Source organism: Myxine glutinosa, chromosome 11 (assembly GCF_964187855.1).
Source record: "Myxine glutinosa chromosome 11, kmMyxGlut1.1, whole genome shotgun sequence".
Taxonomy (NCBI): domain Eukaryota; kingdom Metazoa; phylum Chordata; class Myxini; order Myxiniformes; family Myxinidae; genus Myxine; species Myxine glutinosa.
This window is the reverse complement of record NC_136271.1, coordinates 36915716-36935091: the sequence shown is the minus strand read 5'-3', so window position 1 is coordinate 36935091 and position 19376 is coordinate 36915716. Positions and strand designations below refer to the sequence as shown.

The 19376-nt window shown below is 42.7% G+C and overlaps 1 protein-coding gene across 4 annotated transcripts in view; it reads right to left on the bottom strand.

Moving 5' to 3' along the window:
* Positions 1–19376, bottom strand: part of MTDH (metadherin) — a 69357-nt gene that overhangs the window by 26173 nt on the left and 23808 nt on the right. For 2 of the 4 annotated variants that reach the window (XM_068130490.2, XM_068130491.2), the window contains exons 3-5: positions 3851–3920; positions 3424–3573; positions 2810–2863 (exon numbers count right to left, since the gene is read on the bottom strand). In XM_068130490.2, coding sequence (XP_067986591.1) covers positions 2810–2863; positions 3424–3573; positions 3851–3920 — 274 coding nt within the window. The remainder of the gene's footprint in view (positions 1–2809; positions 2864–3423; positions 3574–3850; positions 3921–19376) is intronic. The other 2 variants (XM_068130492.2, XM_078786564.1) reach the window with 1 other exon arrangement.

The window sequence follows — 19376 nt, the reverse complement described above, 5'->3', positions numbered from 1 at the left end:
CACAGGCTATTTTACAAGACCTACAAGAAGAAGAAGACAAACACAGCCGAGGAAGACAGCGACCTGGAATATTAACCCAAATTTGTGTCCATAGTTGATGGACAGAAGTACATCTCAAAGTTTAAAGGTTTTCATCCTGAACCAGGGACACACAGCAATACTAAACTCTGTCATGACCCTTGAGGAGATGACAACAATCTGTGAGCATAACAGCTTGTACCAAACAAACAAAAATTCGTGATTTTTCAGAAATCAATATTGAATGATTAGTGAGTGATAAAATGAGTGATTTGTTTCAGAAATCAATATTGAATGATTAGTGAGTGATAAAATGAGTGATTTGTTTCAGAAATCAATATTGAATGATTAGTGAGTGATAAAATTAGTGATTTTTTTCCGAAATCAATATCTAATGATTAGTGAGTGATAAAATGAGTGATTTGTTTCGGAAATCAATATTCAATGATTGGTTATTGATAAAATTAGTGAGTTTTTCTAAGAAATCAATATTTAATTATTAGTTTGTGATAAAATGAGTGTTTTTTTCCAAAATCAATATTTAATGATTTGTTCATGATAAACGAGTGATTTTATTTCAGAAATCAATATTTATTGATTAGTGAGTGATAAAATTAGTGATTTTTTTTTTAGAAATTTATACATGTGCGGTATATTCACAAAAGTGTTGTTTGATTCCATAATTATCTTGATTATCTCAAATTAACTTGTCTTATGTCAAATGTTCATGTGATACTTCCTCATGTGCTGAACAGAACAGTAGCACATGACTTAATGGGTTGTACCTTATATTCACCCAGCTCTGCTCACCAAACTCTCCTCCTATGGTATCCATGGAAATCTCCATGCATGGCTTGCGGACTTCCTCTCTGGTCGTAGTCAATGTGTGGCCCTGAATGGATTTCTCTCATCTCCCCTTCCTGTTCAGGCTGGAGTTCCCCAAGGAAGTGTGCTGGGCCCTGTGCTTTTTCTGGTCTTTATCAATGATCTCTCTGACTCTCTGGAAAATCCTCTCTATCTCTTTGCTGATGACTCCACTCTCTGCCGCTCCATTCCTCTTCCCTCAGATCGGCAGTCTGCAGCCTCCTCACTCTCTGAAGACCTGGACAAAATCACAGACTGGTCAAACAAGTGGAACATGTCTTTCAATCCTGACAAATCTCACTCTCTTACTATGTCTCTCCGAAAAGATCGACTGGACAACCCTCCCATCTACTTTCTCAACAATCCTCTCCAAGAAGTTCTGTCACTCAAGCTTTTGGGTCTCACTATCTGCCATGATCTTTCTTGGGAAAACCACATTTCCAAGCTGGCCTCCAAAGCCAGTCGCCGACTGGGCATCCTCCGTCGTGCGAAGTCCTTCCTCGGCACACCTGAGCTCCTCACCACATACAAGGCTTTCATCCGCAGCTCAATGGAATACTGTTCTCCCCTATGGCTGGTGCTCCTGCCTCACACCTGGCTCGGCTTCACGCTGTTGAATCCAAAGCTTTCAAAATCATTGGAATCTCCCGCGATGAAGCTATCTCTGAGGGCCTTTCACTCACTCACCGCAGGCAGGTAGGTGGCCTTTCTGTCTTCTACCGACTCCTCTCCGGCCTTGCTCCCCCAGCTCTCTCTGTGCTCTGTCCCCCAAATATTCCTACAGGTCGCACAAGATCTGCCAGCAACCCTCTGATGGTTAAACTGCCGAAATCTCGGCTCTCTGCTCACCTTCACTCTTTCATTCCTCTTTTCTCCCGCCTGTGGAACAAACTCCCACACTCCCTTCAATCCCTCTCCTCCCTCCAGGTCTTTAAAACAGCTGTTCACCACCATCTCTTATCTTCCCCCATCCATAACCTTGATCTTTTCTACCCCCACGAATTCACCCCAGATCCACCTTGTTTGAAATTCCAACTTCTTTCCTGGAAATCCTGGCAGTGTCCATATGTTTATACCTCTCCCACCCCCCCCCCCTTCACATGCCTCCCCCCCTTCACATGCCTCCCCCCCAAAGCCCTCTCCCTCCCACAGATCTCTCGATGTCTCCATGTCTCTCGGTCCCTGCTCTCAAATGTTGTGTTTGTGTCCTTCCCCCTCTCTCCCCATCTTGTCTACCGCTCCCGATGTTATTTGTTTTATGTGTCTGTTTGTCTTTCTGTGTGATTAATGTTCGCTCTTTCACGAGCCTCGATCTTGTATACAAAAAAAAAAAAAAAAAAAAAAATTATTAAACGTTTGTTGGAATTTAATCATACAAACTGTATTATGTGCTTTTTAGTTTAATTCATCTCCTCTCTGTAAGGAGGAGAAACATAAATGACTTGAATTGAAATTACTCAATGAAACAGACACAAAGGCAAAGGCGAAAAGAACACTGAAGAAGCAAAGAGCAAGAGGAATTCAACAAAATAATCAAAATAAAACCATTAAGGAACCAATTCTGGAGATATTTGTAAATGTTAGAACTTTAGCACAACTTTTGATGTGATCAAAACAATGATAACCAAATCAGTAATTCTTACTTCACGAAATGAGTAGCGGTTATAAATTGCATTGCCTTTTGCAATTGCAATTGCAAAGAGTTACCAGAAAGCAATGCTAGAAATTAAAGGATACCTGTCTGCAGAAAAATCAACGTTCAAACAAGAAACATTTTTGATCATTCAAAACAAATAAAATTCAACTCATTACTACAAAAGCTTCAGCAGCAAAAAAGTTAATAAAAAGTAGAAACAATTTTTTTGTTTAAAGTAATCCACAAACTCGGTGAAAATGCATTAACGACAGGAGTAGGTAAGCAAATTACCATAAAGAGAGGCAGCATGGAGTGGCTTTGCGGACATGCTTTGAGGTCGTTCAACTATCAAAAATACAACAACAAAAAAAGAAAAGCCATTTCCTGCCGAACAATGCAAAACAATAGTAATTCATGCAAAAAAATTGTGCATTAGAGTCTTGTTATAATAAACAGACTAAGTTATGTGAATTTGATTGGTCGTTTTGTCAAAAAGTTTTAAGCAGAGACCCCTTCCCCCATTCTTTTATAGCCCAACCATCTAACCACCCACAGAAGGGTCTCTCCCCCACCCCATGAGTGTCACGCATTTCCTATAGCCACGCTGAAATAGCACACGAGAACACGCCATCTCTCCAGAGCGTGAGTGGGGGCTCGCTGTAGCTCACGGGCACACATCATGTTGAAGTGCAGTTATATGATGTGAAAGGGCAGTGGGGGCGATTTGAGAATTAACACACTGGTTCAATCAAACGGGACTGTTCACCAAGTGGCATTCATGATAACGTTCATTATAACGTGACTCAACTGTACAAGGAAATGACAAGACAAGACAAAGCGAATGCCAAAGGTGTGTAATGTTTCATGCAGCATTTGATGTGCACAGAGTAGCACATCAAACATACCCGGATCATCAACTTGCTTGTTGCGCTGGCTCGCATCTCTGCTCGTGGATCCAGGCTGAGATTGAGTTGAAGATTGAGAACCGTCTTTTTCTCTCTTTTCCTTCTTTTTCTGCTTCTTCTCTCGACTGCTCACCTTGGTTTCCCACTTACCTACAAAGGGCATTTGGTAATGAGAAACCTCCAGTTCTTCATTTCCAAAATGTGCAACACGCTGCCCGATTTAACCAGCTCATTTATTTTCCAACAAGCACATCAACACCTCGTCCCTCCTCGCAAACTCTCTTCTGCATGAGATATGTAACGACATTGGCGTAAACTTTCCAATCTAGAAATTTCAAATTTTCTACCACAACGTCCAGATTTTGTATTAGCAAAGCTTTGCTTCCAACATAAATGAAAAATGTACAAAAAGACACTTTCACTCTACCTTCATCTTGATCTTCTCCTACTGGTAACAAAACCGACTTCTGTGCCTTTGATTTCTTCGTTTTCTTCGGCTGAAACAGTAAGAAATACAATTAACCAAATTCTGTCAGCATTAAGCACAAACAAAGCCAGCAAATTAAAAGGTCTCTTGGCCCATCATGCCTGGAACATATTTGTATATCCAGAATGTTGAGCTCACAGTGACAAAAAAGCAGACAACTCGAAAGGCACTCGGTAGAGAGCATACCTCCGCCAGGCTAAACATTTTGCGTTTTGTATCCCACTGATGGGCCAGATCTGGATTCGGACTTGAACCACAATCTAATGGGCTTGTTCTTGTCGTCTAACCAACTCATCCACCTAGTTTTGTCATAATGCGTCCACAACTTTTTGAAATTTCATGCTATATATCGTTTTTGGGCCTATGACTCATTGGTGAAGAATCACTTAGGAATTTAAACAATTCTAGTGTCTGGATCCTGATCCAGTTCACCAAAATTTAATCAATCCATCATTGTACCATCATTCACCTACAAAGCCCTCCATAACCTGGCCCCATCCTACCTGACTGACCTCCTCTCCAGACACACTCCCACCCGCAACCTCCGCTCTGCTGGTACCAACCTCCTGACCCCCCCCTCCCCCTCCCCCCTATGCGGACCAAATTCAGATCCTGGGGGGACAGGGCCTTCTCCATCGCTGCTCCCACCCTCTGGAACTCACGACCTCACACCATCAGAGACTCCTCCTCACTCACCACATTCAAAACATCACTCAAGACCCACCTGTTCAACACTGCATTCAACATTTAACCCATAGCATTTAACCCCTGACTATCTCTTCTCCTTCTCTTTCCTTTTGCTTTGATTATTTACCTATTGATTTTTGTCTTTTTGCACTTGTTTTTTGTACTCTGTCAAAGCGCCTTTGGGCTTCTTGAAAAGCGCTATATAAAATAAAAGTATTATATTATTATTATTATTATTATTGTCACACACCCAACCTGTCCAACCAAGTTTCAGCCGAATCCATCCACACCTTTTTGAGATAATGTGCTATATATCATTCCCCACCCACCCCCATCAATGGTGAAGAATCACTTATATAAAATTCTCGGATTCAGATCCGGATCTTCACCAAAATGTAATCGTTTTGTCCTTGTAGCATACGCAACCTTTCCACCGAATTTCAGCCAAATCCATCCACAACTTTTTGAGATATGCTGTTCGCAAACAGACAGACAGACAGACAGGAGTGAAAACAAAACCTCCATCCACCTTTGGTGTCGGAGGTAATGATGGTCAGGTAGATGAACCCCACCTCCCTAACCCCTCCACCTCCCCCCATTTATTGTTGTGCATGTATGAGCTGTTCAAGCCAAATTAAAGTTACAAGTAAACCCATCAGTGTTGCTGAAACCAAGGATGCATGCATCGCCTTTGACTTTCTTTTTTGTACAGATGACTATTTTCTAACCGAATAATGCAAATGCTTTGTGACAGTGACAGTGTCCAAAAACATAACGAGAGACAAAGATAAACAAGACGATGGCCCAAAAATGTGAACTTCATTCATTCAATATGTGAGGAAAATCGTGATTCAACCCGATATACAATAATTGTCTCACTTTCTAATGAATCCTCAGTCTATAGACCAGAATGTGTGTCTGCTAAGTGTGTGGCTACAGTGTGTCTGCTAAGTAAAGTTCATGGAGTCCAATCTTGCACTTTCTTCTCCTGTTCTGAAATCAATGTCTGTTTTAAGATTACTGTTGTGTTCTTATTAGGGACAATCTTAATGAGGTGATCATGGTTTAAAACCATTAACTAAACAAATGTGCCTATGGTTCTCTTGCAAGGCTGTCAGTTAAAATTAGAAGACGTCTCAAGATTGCTCGGCAATGCTACCGCTGCAAAACGAACCTGTTTCCAATCTTGTACTCTGGATATGTAAACATGGAAGGCTGAAGCAAGACAGACCAGCTCTCAACTACTTCAATGTGTTGGAAAGGATATTTGCCAGGAGACAGAGGAACTGCACACAGCAATGCTTGATCAATTGGACTGGAAGCTGAGGATTAGTCATCTGAGTTCGGCTGAAGAGCCGACTTAAGAACACGCAAGAAAGAGCAATCAGTCAATGCAGACCCTCACCAGGACTGATTTTGTGCGGCGGCGGCGTTTGTGCGGCGGCGGCGGCGGCGTTTGTGCGGCGGCGGCGGCGTTTGTGCAGCGGCGGCGGCGTTTGTGCGGCGGCGGCGGCGTTTGTGCGGTGGCGGCGTTTGTGCGGCGGCGGCGTTTGTGCGGCGGTGGCGTTTGTGCGGCGGTGGCGTTTGTGTGGCGGTGGCGTTTGTGCGGCGGCGGCGGCGTTTGTGCGGCGGGTCGACGATGCATATGTTGACTATGTGGAATTTATAAACCCGCTCATATTCCAATAGTACCTAGTTAATGTGCAGAGTCACCTTCCAATGGTACTGTTAGGCGGAAAGGGTTTGGGGGTGGTTGGGGGGGGCGGGGGAGGGATGCGGGGAGTGCATAGCCAGACTGTGGTAAGTGTAGTATGGTCCGGGTGATTCAAGTGGGTTATATTACCATGCAACAGGAACCTGTCAGAGCAAGTCGTTTTGTTACACATGACACTGAGGAGGCAGTGTATGTAATTTATAGACAGAATAGTCAGGATAATATTGTATGCGTAATACGCTGTAGGGCCCGGAAGTAGGAAAATACTGTTTTTATTGGGGCCACTACATGGGTGGGACTCAGCCCGAGAAGGAAGTGAGAAGCAATGGAGTGTGAAGGAGCGTTTTGAGAGAGGACAGATGTGAGACCAAGAAGAAGCGTCTGGAGAGAGGGTCACAAGGGCTAGTTCTGGGTGCACCTTCCAAGAGTGGGAACCTTTTGGGGACAAAGAATGTCACCTTCTGAATTCTCTGTTTTGCCTCGTATTTGGCTTACTTCGTCGCTGGCTCTGTTCCATCGTTGCTCAGGGAGGATGGCCCTCTGAAACGTGGACACTGTCCCGAAGTGCACTACCACCTTCCACACTGCATAACGCCAAAGGAAAGTCCTCGTCTGTATTATTATCTTGTTTGTACAGGTGGGATCTATGGCGCCGAGTGTGGGTTAGGATTTATTTATTTCTTATTCATCATTGTGTAGAAGTTTGCATATTCCCGACTCCCTCTTAGTCCAGCGGCTAAGTCGAAAAATATTTCACTTTGTGGAGAAATTCTGATACTTTGCAGACAGGTGGAGGACCCCAGTAGGAACATTTTTCGATTAGGACCCAACTCTGAAACGCCCCCTGGTGGCCGCCATCTTGAATTTCAGAATGGCCACCAGATTTGATATATATTTGCCTATAACTTCGAAACTAAAGCAGATAGAAATACGATTGCAGTGGCTAACCCCCCCCCCCCCCCCCCCCATGGCAATTTGGGTGAACAGTTGATCAGTTAGCACCCCATATTATTTCAGTGCTGCCATCTGTTTGCATTAGTTTAGGTTAAGACAGAAGATTTCCTTTTTTATGCAAGAAAGTTATTTGCAGACATCAAAGTTCGTTATCATTATTGTATTAACGCATGTTTTCTTTTACAGGTGGAAAACCATAAACCATGTCCAGGTTGTGATCCAGAAAACCATAAATGCGATTCAAGATCGTTCCTTCAGCATCAACAGACAGCTCATCAAAGGCAGGAGGAACACCTGACTTCAACTGGAGCATCTGTGTCCTTTGCCAAAGGAAAACCCAGGACCCCCTTGTTGTACCTGACAGGGGAAAGCGGCTTACGAAAGGAATGGGATACCGGACACTCGCCCAATAACTAAATAACGCTAAGGATGCTGGCTACAACCCAATGAAAATTGATTTCACTAATCTAGATGATGGGACTGGCATTGAGCAAACACATTGTTTGGGATGTCTATCGGTCGGACAGCTTGAAAAACGTAACGAGAGAGAAAAGGGGCTGTGGTACAAGACGCCGAGTGACTTCCTCAACACAAATTATTTTTTTTATTTTTTTTGTATACTGAATCGAGGCTCGTGAAAGAGCTGACATTTACTTCACAAACAAATCAACCAGCCAAACAAAATATATAAAAAGAGGGAGCGGAAGACAAGAGAATGGGAAGCACACAAACACTTGAGAGCACACAACATTTAAGAGCAGGGAGATGTGTGGGAGGGAAAGGGCTTGGGGGGAGGAGGCGTGGGAAGGGGGGGGGGGTGGGAGAAGTATAAAACACAAGGACACCAAGGACTTCCAGGACAGAAGTTGGTATTTCAAAAAGTGGAATTGGGGTGAAATTAACAGGGATAGAAAAGATCAAGGTTTTGGATGGGGGAAGATAAGAGATGGTGGTGAACAGCTGTTTTAAAGACCTGGAGGGTGGAGTGGGATTGAAGAGAGTGAGGGAGTTTGTTCCAGAGGCGGGAGAAAAGGGGAATGAAGGAGTGAAGGTGAGCAGAGAGTCTTGATTTTGGTAGTTTAACCATAAGAGGGTTGCAGGCAGATCTTGTGCGACCTGTAGGAATATTTGCAGGACAGAGCCCAGAGAGAGCTGGGGGGGCAAGGCCAGAGGGGAGTCGGTAGAAGACGGAAAGACCACCAACCTGCCTGCGGTGAGTGAGAGAGAGGCCCTTGGAGTTTGCTTCATCGCGGGAGATTCCAATGATTCTGAATGCTTTGCTTTCAACAGCGTGAAGACGAGCTAGGTGTGAGGCAGGAGCACCAGCCCAGAGGGGAGAGCAGTATTCCATTGAGTTGCGGATGAAAGCCTTGTACGTGGTGAGGAGCTCAGGTGCGCCAAGGAAGGACTTCGCACGACGGAGGATGCCCAGTCGGCGACTGGCTTTGGAGGCCAGATTTGAAATGTGGTTTTCCCCGGAAAGATCATGGCAGATAGTGAGACCCAAAAGTTTCAGTGACAGAACTTCTTGGAGAGGATTATTCAGAAAGTAGATAGGAGGGTTGTCCAGTCGGTCTTTTCGGAGAGACATCGTAAGAGTGTGAGATTTGTCAGGATTGAAAGACATGTTCCACTTGTTTGCCCAGTCTGTGATTTTGTCCAGGTCTGCAGAGAGTGAGGAGGCTGCAGACTGCCGATCTGAGGGATGAAGAATGGAGCGACAGAGAGTAGAGTCATCAGCAAAGAGATAGAGAGGATTTTCAAGAGAGTCAGAGAGATCATTGATGAAGACCAGAAAAAGCACAGGGCCCAGAACACTGCCTTGGGGAACTCCAGCCTGAACAGGAAGAGGAGATGAGAGAAACCCATTCAGGGCCACACGTTGACTACGACTAGAGAGGAAGTCCGCCAGCCATGCGTGGAGATTTCCATGGATACCAACAGAGGAGAGTTTGGTGAGCAGAGCGGGGTGCCAGACCGTATCGAAGGCATGTGATATGTCAAGGGAGACAGCTCTAATTTCCTGTTTGGCATTGAGGACCTCCATCCATTGCTGAGAAAGCAGTAGCAGCATGTACAGAGTAGAGTGACCAGGTCTGAAACCAAATTGATGATCAGAGATCAAGCCATTGGAGAAGAGGAAAGATTTCATATCTGAAGCAATGATGGATTCCATGACTTTACTGATAATTGAGAGAAGGCTGATTGGTCTGTAGTTGCTGGGATCTGTTTTTGCACCTTTTTTGTGCAAAGCGGTGATGTTGGCAGATTTCCAAGCAGATGGCAGATGACCTTGAGCAAAAGAGAGTGTGAAGAGAACAGAGAGAGGGAGTGAAAGAGCGGAAGAACAAGATTTTAGGACCCGTGGGCTGATGCCGTCAATTCCAGGTAACTGGCCAAGCTTTCTCCGAAACAGCGACAACAAACATGAGCTATTCCTGTTTCTTGCCCAGAAATGAGTGAACTACCAAATGGCAGGTGACAAGCTCATCTACAGCACGGTGGATGACAAAGTTGTGTGCTCTTCCAAAGACGCCATCAATGCAGCTCTTGCCCCTTGCTCACACGAGGAAGCAGACTCGAGGATCTTTGTTCATGTCATTGACATGGTTCGGCATGGACATACAAAAGTGATGATCCGCACTGTGGACACTGATGTAGTGGTGATTGCAATTGCTCAGTTCTTGAACATTGGCCTCAAGGAACTTTGGGTTGCCTTTGGAACTGGTAAGAAGTACAGGCACATCGCAGTACACCAAATCGTCGCTAACATAGGACCAGAGAAGTCCAAGGCTCTGACATTTTTCCATGCGTTTACTGGCTGCGATACGGTGTCCTTCACAAACCGTGGAAAGAAGTCTGCATGGCAGGCATGGCAGGCATATCCAGATGCTACAGAAGCATTTGGGACATTGTGTTCACAACCAGATGAGGTGCCGAGTACTATCATGGACATCCTGGAACGATTTGTTGTGTTGCTGTACGACCGTACATGTGAACTTCAGGGTGTGGATGCTGCACGGCGATACCTGTTCTCTAAGAGGTCAAGGGAGATTGAGAATATACCTCCAACAGCATCGGCTCTCTTGGAACACACAAGGAGAGCTACATTTCAAGCAGGTTTTGTTGAAACCAAAGCATTCAGAATCATTGGAATCTCCCGCGATGAAGCTAACTCCAAGGGCCTCTCACTCACTCACCGCAGGCAGGTTGGTGGTCTTTCCGTCTTCTACCGACTCCTCTCTGGCCTTGCCCCCCCAGCTCTCTCTGGGCTCTGTCCCGCAAATATTCCTACAGGTCGCACAAGATCTGCCTGCAACCCTCTTTTGGTTAAACTGCCAAAATCAAGACTCTCTGCTCACCTTCACTCCTCTTTTCTCCCGCCTCTGGAACAAACGCCCTCACTCTCTTCAATCCCACTCCACCCTCCAAGTCTTTAAAACAGCTGTTCACCACCATCTCTTATCTTCCCCCATCCAAAACCTAGATCTTTTCTACCCCCGCTAATTTCACCCCAATTCCACTTTTTGAAATACCAACTTTTGTCCTGGAAGTCCTTGGTGTACTTGTGCTTTATACTTCTCCCTCCCCCCCCCCCCCCCTTCTCACGTCTCCTCCCTTCGGGCCCTCTCCCTTCCACACATCTCCCTGCTCTCGGATGTTGTGTGTGTGTGCTTCCCCTTTTCTCCCCATCTTGTCTTCCGCTCCCTCTTTTTGTGTATTTTGTTTGTCTGGTCGATTTGTTTGTGAAGTTAATGTTAGCTCTTTCACGAGCCTCGATTCAGTATACAAAAAAAAAAAAAAAAAAAAAAAAGGTCACATCTGGGGTCAGTCGTTGGTCTCCAACCCAGTTGTTCCCCCTCCAGCTGATTGGGGTTGGGAGAAGGATGGCGAGATATGGACAGTGATATGGACCGTACTACCCGAGGCATCTAAGGCGTGCTACGAGCTCCTGAGCTGCAAGTGCAAGAAAACTTGTAAAGGAAACTGCAAATGCTACAAAGCAAATCTCCAGTGCACATCCCTATGTGCCTGTTACGGACAGTGCTATGAAAACTGACGTTAGCCGCTGAAGTTGCAGTCCTATGTAATTTGGATTAAGGGTTATAAGAAAATATGTCGAATATGGCGGCCATCTTGGAATCCAAGATGGCGGACACCAGATATGCATTGTCTTTGATTTCACTGGATTCCTTGAGTCTGAAAATGGGGGGTTAGCCACTGAAATCGTATTTCTATCTGCTTTAGTTTCGAAGTTATAGGCAAATATATATCAAATGTGGCGGCCATTCGGAAATTCAAGATGGCGGCCACCAGGGGGCGTTTCAGAGTTGGGTCCTAATCGAAAAATGTTCCTACTGGGGTCCCCAACCTGTGTGCAAAGTTTCATAATTTCTCCACAAAGTGAAATATACTGCCATATTTTTCGACTTAGCCGCTGGGGTATCTATGTCTTTTTGTCTTCCAAACTTGATTGATTGCAAACTGCAATCTGCAAACTGCAAACATGATTTCTTCCAAACTGCTCGTCCTTTCCACCTTTCCCCCCATATTCATTATAAATAAAACTTTTTAAAAGGTAGGAAACGTGTTCGATCCATTTGCCTCCTGTTCATGTTCTGTCAATTTTAGTTTATTTGGGTGACCTTGGGGAATGGTAATGTTGTAAAGTGAACACAGTAGTAGTGATAAACTGATCGCCTGTTTTGTCGGAGGCCGTCTGATGTGACAGTAAATATTTAATAGACATACTCATGTTCCAGTTGTATTTAATTAAGATGTACTCGCGTTATAATTGTACGGAATAAATAGACGTACTCACATTCCAATTGTGCATAATAGATGTACTCACATTCCAATTGTACATAATTATTAGATGTGCTCACGGTCCAATTGTACATAATTAATAGATGTGCTCACGTTCCAATTGTACATAATTAATAGATGTGCTCACGTTCCAATTGTACATTATGAATAGATGTGCTCTGTTCCAATTGTACATAATGAATTGACCTTCCAATCATACGTAATTAGGCGTACTAACATTTTGATGCTACAGAATTAATAGACACTCATTTCAATCGTACATAATTAATAAACATAATCAGGTTCTGTGCAGACAGACACACAAACGGACTCAAATGCAATACCCTCTCATCTGGCAAGGGTGTATGCAAGGCCTAAATATATTCATATGGCTTTTAGGAGAATCTCGACCCCTAGATCTAGTCAGGTTCACTATGTTAACAAATATAATTTCGTTCAAAATTTTGGGAGATCAGCAAACCTGTACATTTTTGGAATCATCAGAGCATGAAGAATCCGAAAATCAATGTTGGCATTTGCACAGACACCTGCATGGCCGCCATTTTGGATTTTCAAAATGGCCGCCATAAAATACATATTTTGCGCTATCTCGGCTTCTAGTCAACCTAGAAACTTAATTAAACATGCTAATCCTATGTTTTCTGGGTCAGGGAATCCAATAAAGGCCTCAACATAGTGCTCAGGATTATAGAAAAGCAACAAACAAAGGTAATTGAAAACCACTGTCTTTGTATTTGTGATATAACTGTATTACATCATAAATGATATTGCAAGTCCTTTGAAGTTATAGGTATGGGTTTATAAAGCAAGAAAGCAGCCTTGTTAGTATCAGATTGAACGATAAGTCCTATACACAGGATCTACTAGGTCTATAGCTTATAGGTCGGAAGATGTGAGCGGAATAATTTTTGTATCACTAACATCTGGAAAGTCCTAAAAGTGAAGCAAGTGTTAGGATTAGAAGTCTAACGATCCAACCAATGGTTTTCTTGACCCAGAAAACATAGGATTAGCATATTTAAATAAGATTCTAGGTTGACTAGAAGCCGAGATAGCGCAAATTATGTATTTTATGGTGGCCATTTTGAAAATCCAAAATGGCGGCCATGCAGGTGTCTACGCAAATGCCAACATAAATTTTTGGATTCCTCATGCTCTGAATATTCCAAAATTGTATAGTTTTGCTAATCTCCATAAATTTTGAACGAAAAAACATAGTGAACCTGACTAATCTTCCTGGGGCTCAGGCAGACTATTTCTAGCTTTGCTCGACAAATCAGACATGTACCTTCATGAACCTGTCAACTACATTAAAATTAATGAAAACCCTAAAGACGCAGTAGAATTGATGAAGAGAAAACAAAGATAAGGCATAAGGCAGCATTAAATATTTCAGAACTCAAAGACGGTTTGAAATCAGACAATGAGTGAGGCAAGGATGCGTTCTCTCCACCTTTCTATTTAATCTACGTGACGAAAATATTTCGCGGAAAGGTCTTGGCGAATGTGAAAAAAACTATTAAGATGGGTGGGCGGACATGGTAAAATTGGAGGTAACCAACTTGAGGGATGCAGGTGATATTGGGAAGCAGTACCAAAGAACACCATAGGTTTAGTAGCATGAAGGAAGTAAGTGAAGTAGTATGATAAAATTGAATAAAAAGGACAAAAGGATTACGATTTTAAAAAAGTATTCTACCTCTTCCTTGAGTTGTTCTTGTTGAGAGAAAAAAGGTGATCTCAAAACAAAGCAGGAGATGAAACGGCTAATGTAAATGAAGAAGATGCAAAATAGGAGAAAAGTATCGATCAGGGAAGTATTACAATAGCGTGGAAATAAGATTGATGGGAATGACCAAGCGATAATTGCATCCTTACTATAATTCACAGACCGTTGTTGTGATTGTGTGCAGGGTCGGTGCTAGAGTATTTGGCACCCGGGGCAAACCTTCAGCTTTGCACCCCGACAACCCCCATCCTGGGTGGAGGCAACTATTAACTTTCGAAAATGCATATTGTGTATTAGTATGAATAAAACTTCAGCATTTATAATTACAGATTTATTTTACATGAAAAGGCAAATCTGATGCCGATTGTATATTCTTATTGTTCTACACTTTTCATTTTGAAGAAAGGATTTGTACATGAAGAAATGCACTTCATATAAATGTGTAATACGGATCACATGATGTCATACTATGTGTTCCTGCAACAAAGTTGTCAATCATTAGAATGTTGCTTGCTGTGCTTCGAGTTTACTAAATGTATGAACAAGTAGTTCCTTCAGGTGAATGTTTTGTGCAATTTCGTGTTCTATTGACGAGGTCGATAGCCCAACAAGCCTTTATTGCATCTTTGAGGAATGAATGTATGGTTTGATCAACTTTAGCTTGGAAAAGCTGCGCTCACCATTGGTCACAGAAAAAGGAAGGGTGACGAGGATGCCGAGAGTTATAAATGTGTTGGGGGACATTATCCGTGAGGTTATTTTTGCAAAGTTCAAAACATCTTGTGGTCGTGCCAACTTTGGAAGTCGTCTTGTAATGGCTTGCAATTCACTCACAGTCCTCAACTAATTATTCTTACACCAAATGTGCCCTTTCTCCCCACCAGATAACTCCAGCTCTTTGCCATTTTTACCCTGCGATCAATGGTTCCCCTTCTACCTCCCTCCGTCTCCCTCTCTTCGGCTACGTGAGCCCGCAACACAACACGTTACATGTACTTCAACTCAGGAGCTGACAGAATAGCCAAGAAACCCAAGACCTAGAGGTACGCACACTCGCTTCTAATCTGTCTAGCCTGGGTTTGAATCCCAACCCAACTATAAATTGTCATCCCAGTGTTTCACAGGCAGGGTGATTAATTAGTGTGTACGCCGTCCCTCAGATGGATGATAAACGAGCGCCCCAAAGAGTCGTTGAGCTATCACCAGAACCGTGGCCAAATTCCTGCCCTAACCAGCAGAGAACACTGCATCAGCAGCACAGCCATGCCCTCAGCCAATTTTGTTACTCTTCAGCCTTGTGTTGCATACGAATGAAGAACTTCAACGCACGATCATGAGGTGTACTTCTGGCATCCCCAGGGGTAGGGGAGGAAGAAGGGTGAGGGGTGGTAGTTTCACCTGACATGGGGAGTTTGCCATAAACATAACAGTTCATATTGAAGTAAAAACCACAGACTGTCTGCTTGTTTACTTGCGCAATTTCATGAATCATTCTTTCATTCATTTTTGCTGCCCATAAATGTTGCCACTCTGGGCGACCGCCTAGTTTGCCTAATGGTTACACAGACCTTGGTTGTGTACGTTTGTAGCTCTTCTCCTCCTACAGTTCTGGCCCAATTACATCCAGACTTGCTACATAGGATCAGCATGACCCCAATTAGTGCATAGGGGTGTTTCTTTTTTTCTATCTTTGCTGGTGGTCTTGGGGTGGGGGAGGAAAAGGGAACACACATTCTCTATGTAAAAGTGCATCGTGTGGCACCATCTCCAGGTGTGAGAGGGTATTACATGTCCCCACCTTTTACAGTACAGGATTCCTGTCCCCACATTTTCCAGTGCAATGAGGTGTTTTGAAGTAGAAGCAGTCAGCATGTTTTTGTTTCATGCGTGTAACCCATGTTATTTGCAAAAATCAAACATTAAAAAAGTATATTGGTTGGTCTTGTGTGCTATTCTGGCTGTTTGCCTGTTTGTATGTCTGAATTCAACCAACAATTATTTTTGAGGTCATCATAAGCCAAAAGATCAGCAGAGGCCAAATTTCTAAAATTGTCGATTTTCATTTGATTGACATGAAGATCAATCCCACCTATCCCACCATGAAGATCCATGAAGATCAAATCTATCCCACCTATAATTGTATCTGATGAAAATGACTTGTTGGCCAGTATAATTTTAAGGATTTGTATCATTGAAGAGGATTTGCAAACTTGATCATTGAAGTCAACCAACAATATTATTTATGTCAACATATGCCAAAACGTAAATATAGGCCAAAGGTCAAAAACTTAGGTTAAATTTCTAAAACCCTCCATTTTCATCTGATTGACTTGAAATTTGAAGAGGATTTCCACATTCGATCACTCAATTCAACCACCATTTATTTACTTGTGTATATACTGCTCAAGGGCATGCTTGGGGATTGCACTTTGATAACACCAGACGATAAAATCGAACTTTTTTCTCTCATCAACGATGTAGACACACTTTTCTAGACCCGTTTTGCATGCAAATTCCATACCCGTTTTTGGTTTTCATCACGCTCGTATAGTTTTCGTGATGACTGATCAAATTTGAAAGGTTATTTGAAAGGGCAAGACAATAACCTTTAAAATATGATCACTCATCACGAAAACATCGACGTGCAAGAAGAAAATAAAAAACATTTAGAATCAATGTCCCAAAAGCTATCTATCCCACCTATAATTGTATCTGATGAAAATGACTTGTTGGCCAGTATAATTTTAACTGAGGCAATGCTGCCACAAAGCATCGCTTGTCAGAAGCAGAGAATGATCCTCATATCCTCCTCCTCAAAAAAACAATATGGAACTTCGTCAACAGACAAACATTTCTGTCCTTAAAGTTCACAAACAAACTGCTCGAATAATGGACACAGGTGTTCAGGAAAATTGAAGTTCTGGCCAAGTTCACTGAATGTATTGCAGTGCCATGATGATGCTTGGACCATATACAGTCACGTGAAAAAGTAAGTACACCCCATGTAAAGTTTTGACTTTTTCCAACATATTTCAACATACAGCTATTTGATCTTCATTTCAACAATATTGATAGATAAAGGTGATATAATACAACAAATATCATGAAACATTTACATTTTGTAGTCCATTGCATAATTTAAATAAACATAAATGCAAATCTCGCATGTGGAAAAAGTAAGTACACCCTTGGCTCTAATAGGTGGTATTGCCCCCTTTGGCAGAAACAACCTCAAGTAGGCGTTTCTTATAACTGTCTACCAGTCTTTGACATCGACTGTGAGAAATTTTTGCCCACTCCTCCATGCAGAATTCTTTCAGCTGTGCGATGTTTGAGGGGTTTCTTGTATGCACAGCTCCTTTCAAATCCCCCCCACAACATCTCGATGGGATTTAGATCCGGGCTTTGACTTGGCCATTCCAGAACCCTCCATTTCTTTCTTTTCAGCCATTCCTTGGTGGATTTACTGGTATGTTTAGGGTCATTGTCATGTTGCAAGGTCCATCTTCGGTTGAGCTTCAACTTCCCGACAGACAGCCTCACATTATCCTCAAGCACCCTCTGGTACAATGAAGAATTCATAGTGGATTCTATGATGGTGAGCTGCCCAGGCCCTGATGCAGCAAAGCTGCCCCAAACCATAATATTTCCACCACCATGCTTTCCAGTTGGTATCAGGTTCTTGTGGTCAAATGCTGTCTTTGGTTTTCGCCAAACATGTCTTCTAGTACTGTGGCCAAATAGCTCTACCTTTGACTCATCTGTCCAGAGCACATTATTCCAGAAGTGCTGGTCTTTGCCTTGGTGTTCATTGGCAAACTTTAGTCTTGCCCTGATGTTCTTTCTGGACAGCAAAGGTTTCCTCCTGGCACACCTCCCATGTAGATCAAATTTGTGCAGCCTCTTTCTAATGGTAGACTCGTGCACTTTGACATCAACAGTGGTAAGAGCTACCTGTAGGTCCCATGATGACATTCTGGGGTTCTTCGAGACTTCTTTCAGCATCTTGCGGTCTGCTCTCGGGCTGAACTTGATGGGGCGGCCTGGCATGAACAAGTTGGCAGTTGTTTGGAATCTTCTCCACTTGTCGATGATCTTCCAGACAGTCGAATGATTGATTTCAAATTGTTTGGAGATCTTTTAAAATCCTTTCCCAGACTCGTATGCATCTGTAACCTTCTTTCTGAAGGCCTCAGAGAGCTCTTTTGATCTAGGCATGGTGACGCTGCACACTTCAACAACAAAGAGCAAACCAAACTAAATGTCTGAGGTTTAAATAAGACAGGTTCCTCCAAGATCCTCTCTGACGATGTTCTAATCATTTGCACCTGAGCTGGTGCACCTGATTCTAATTTTAGGTATTTGAAGTAGTGATAAATGTAGGGGTGTACTTACTTTTTCCACATGTGAAATTTGCATTTATGTTTATTTAAATGATACAATGGACTACAAAATGTAAATGTTTCATCATATTTGTTATATTATATCACTTTATCTATCAATATTGTTGAAATGAAGATCAAATTGCTGTATGTTGAAATATGTTGAAAAAGTCAAAACTTTACATGGGGTGTACTTACTTTTTCACGTGACTGTATATGGGCTTCTTCTTTCCTTTTGCTCTTATGCAGCTGGTTTAGTCGCATCCCGTGAACATGTGCATGTGCATGCCAATGAGGGACTTGCATAAATATTTGCCGACACAACGGAAGCCCAAACTCAAATCTACTGTCCTAAACGGTTTTTCCTGACCGATATGGAAATCAACTCTTCCAGAGATGTTGTGCACGTTCGATAGCAATATGATCTTGACATCCATATCAGGACTGCATACCTGGATGATGGAAGAGGGATCAGCATCGGCTGCATGTCTCACGTGCAGGGCTGGTCTTATATCCGCTTTTTCATGATCCTTCACATTATAATATAATATTTTATGAATAGCTGTAACTGTATAATAATAGAAAAACGAGATGTGTGTGTGTTTGTGCGTGTGTGTGTGTATGTATATGCATATGTGTGTGTATCATATGATTACAAATTGATATCCATAATAATAAATTTCACACCAAATTATTTGATAAACGAGATGCTTTTCCATTCCCCATTGTCCGAATGCCTTTCTTAGACAGCAACATTCCTAAAAAGCTATTTTATGTTACGGTTGCAGGTGAAACTAGAACGGCACTCCGTAGAGCACATACCTCCGCCAAGCTGAACACTGAAGAGTTTATGTTTTGTATCCCACTGATAGGCCAGATCTGAATTCAGACCTGAACCAAAATCTTACTGGCTTGTTCTTGTCCCCCAAGTTTCGTCAACTTGTTAACTCATCGCTCCAGTTTCGTCCAAATACGTCCACAACTTTTTAAAATATCATGTTATATAATCGCTTTTCGCCCGATCTCACAATGGTGAAGAATCACTTTACAAATTAAATAATTCTCGTATCTGAATCCATATTCAGTTCCGTTTTGTATCCCACAACATTCTCGTATCTGCATTCCGATCTTCACCAAAATCGAATCGATTAGTCCTTGTCACACACCCAATCT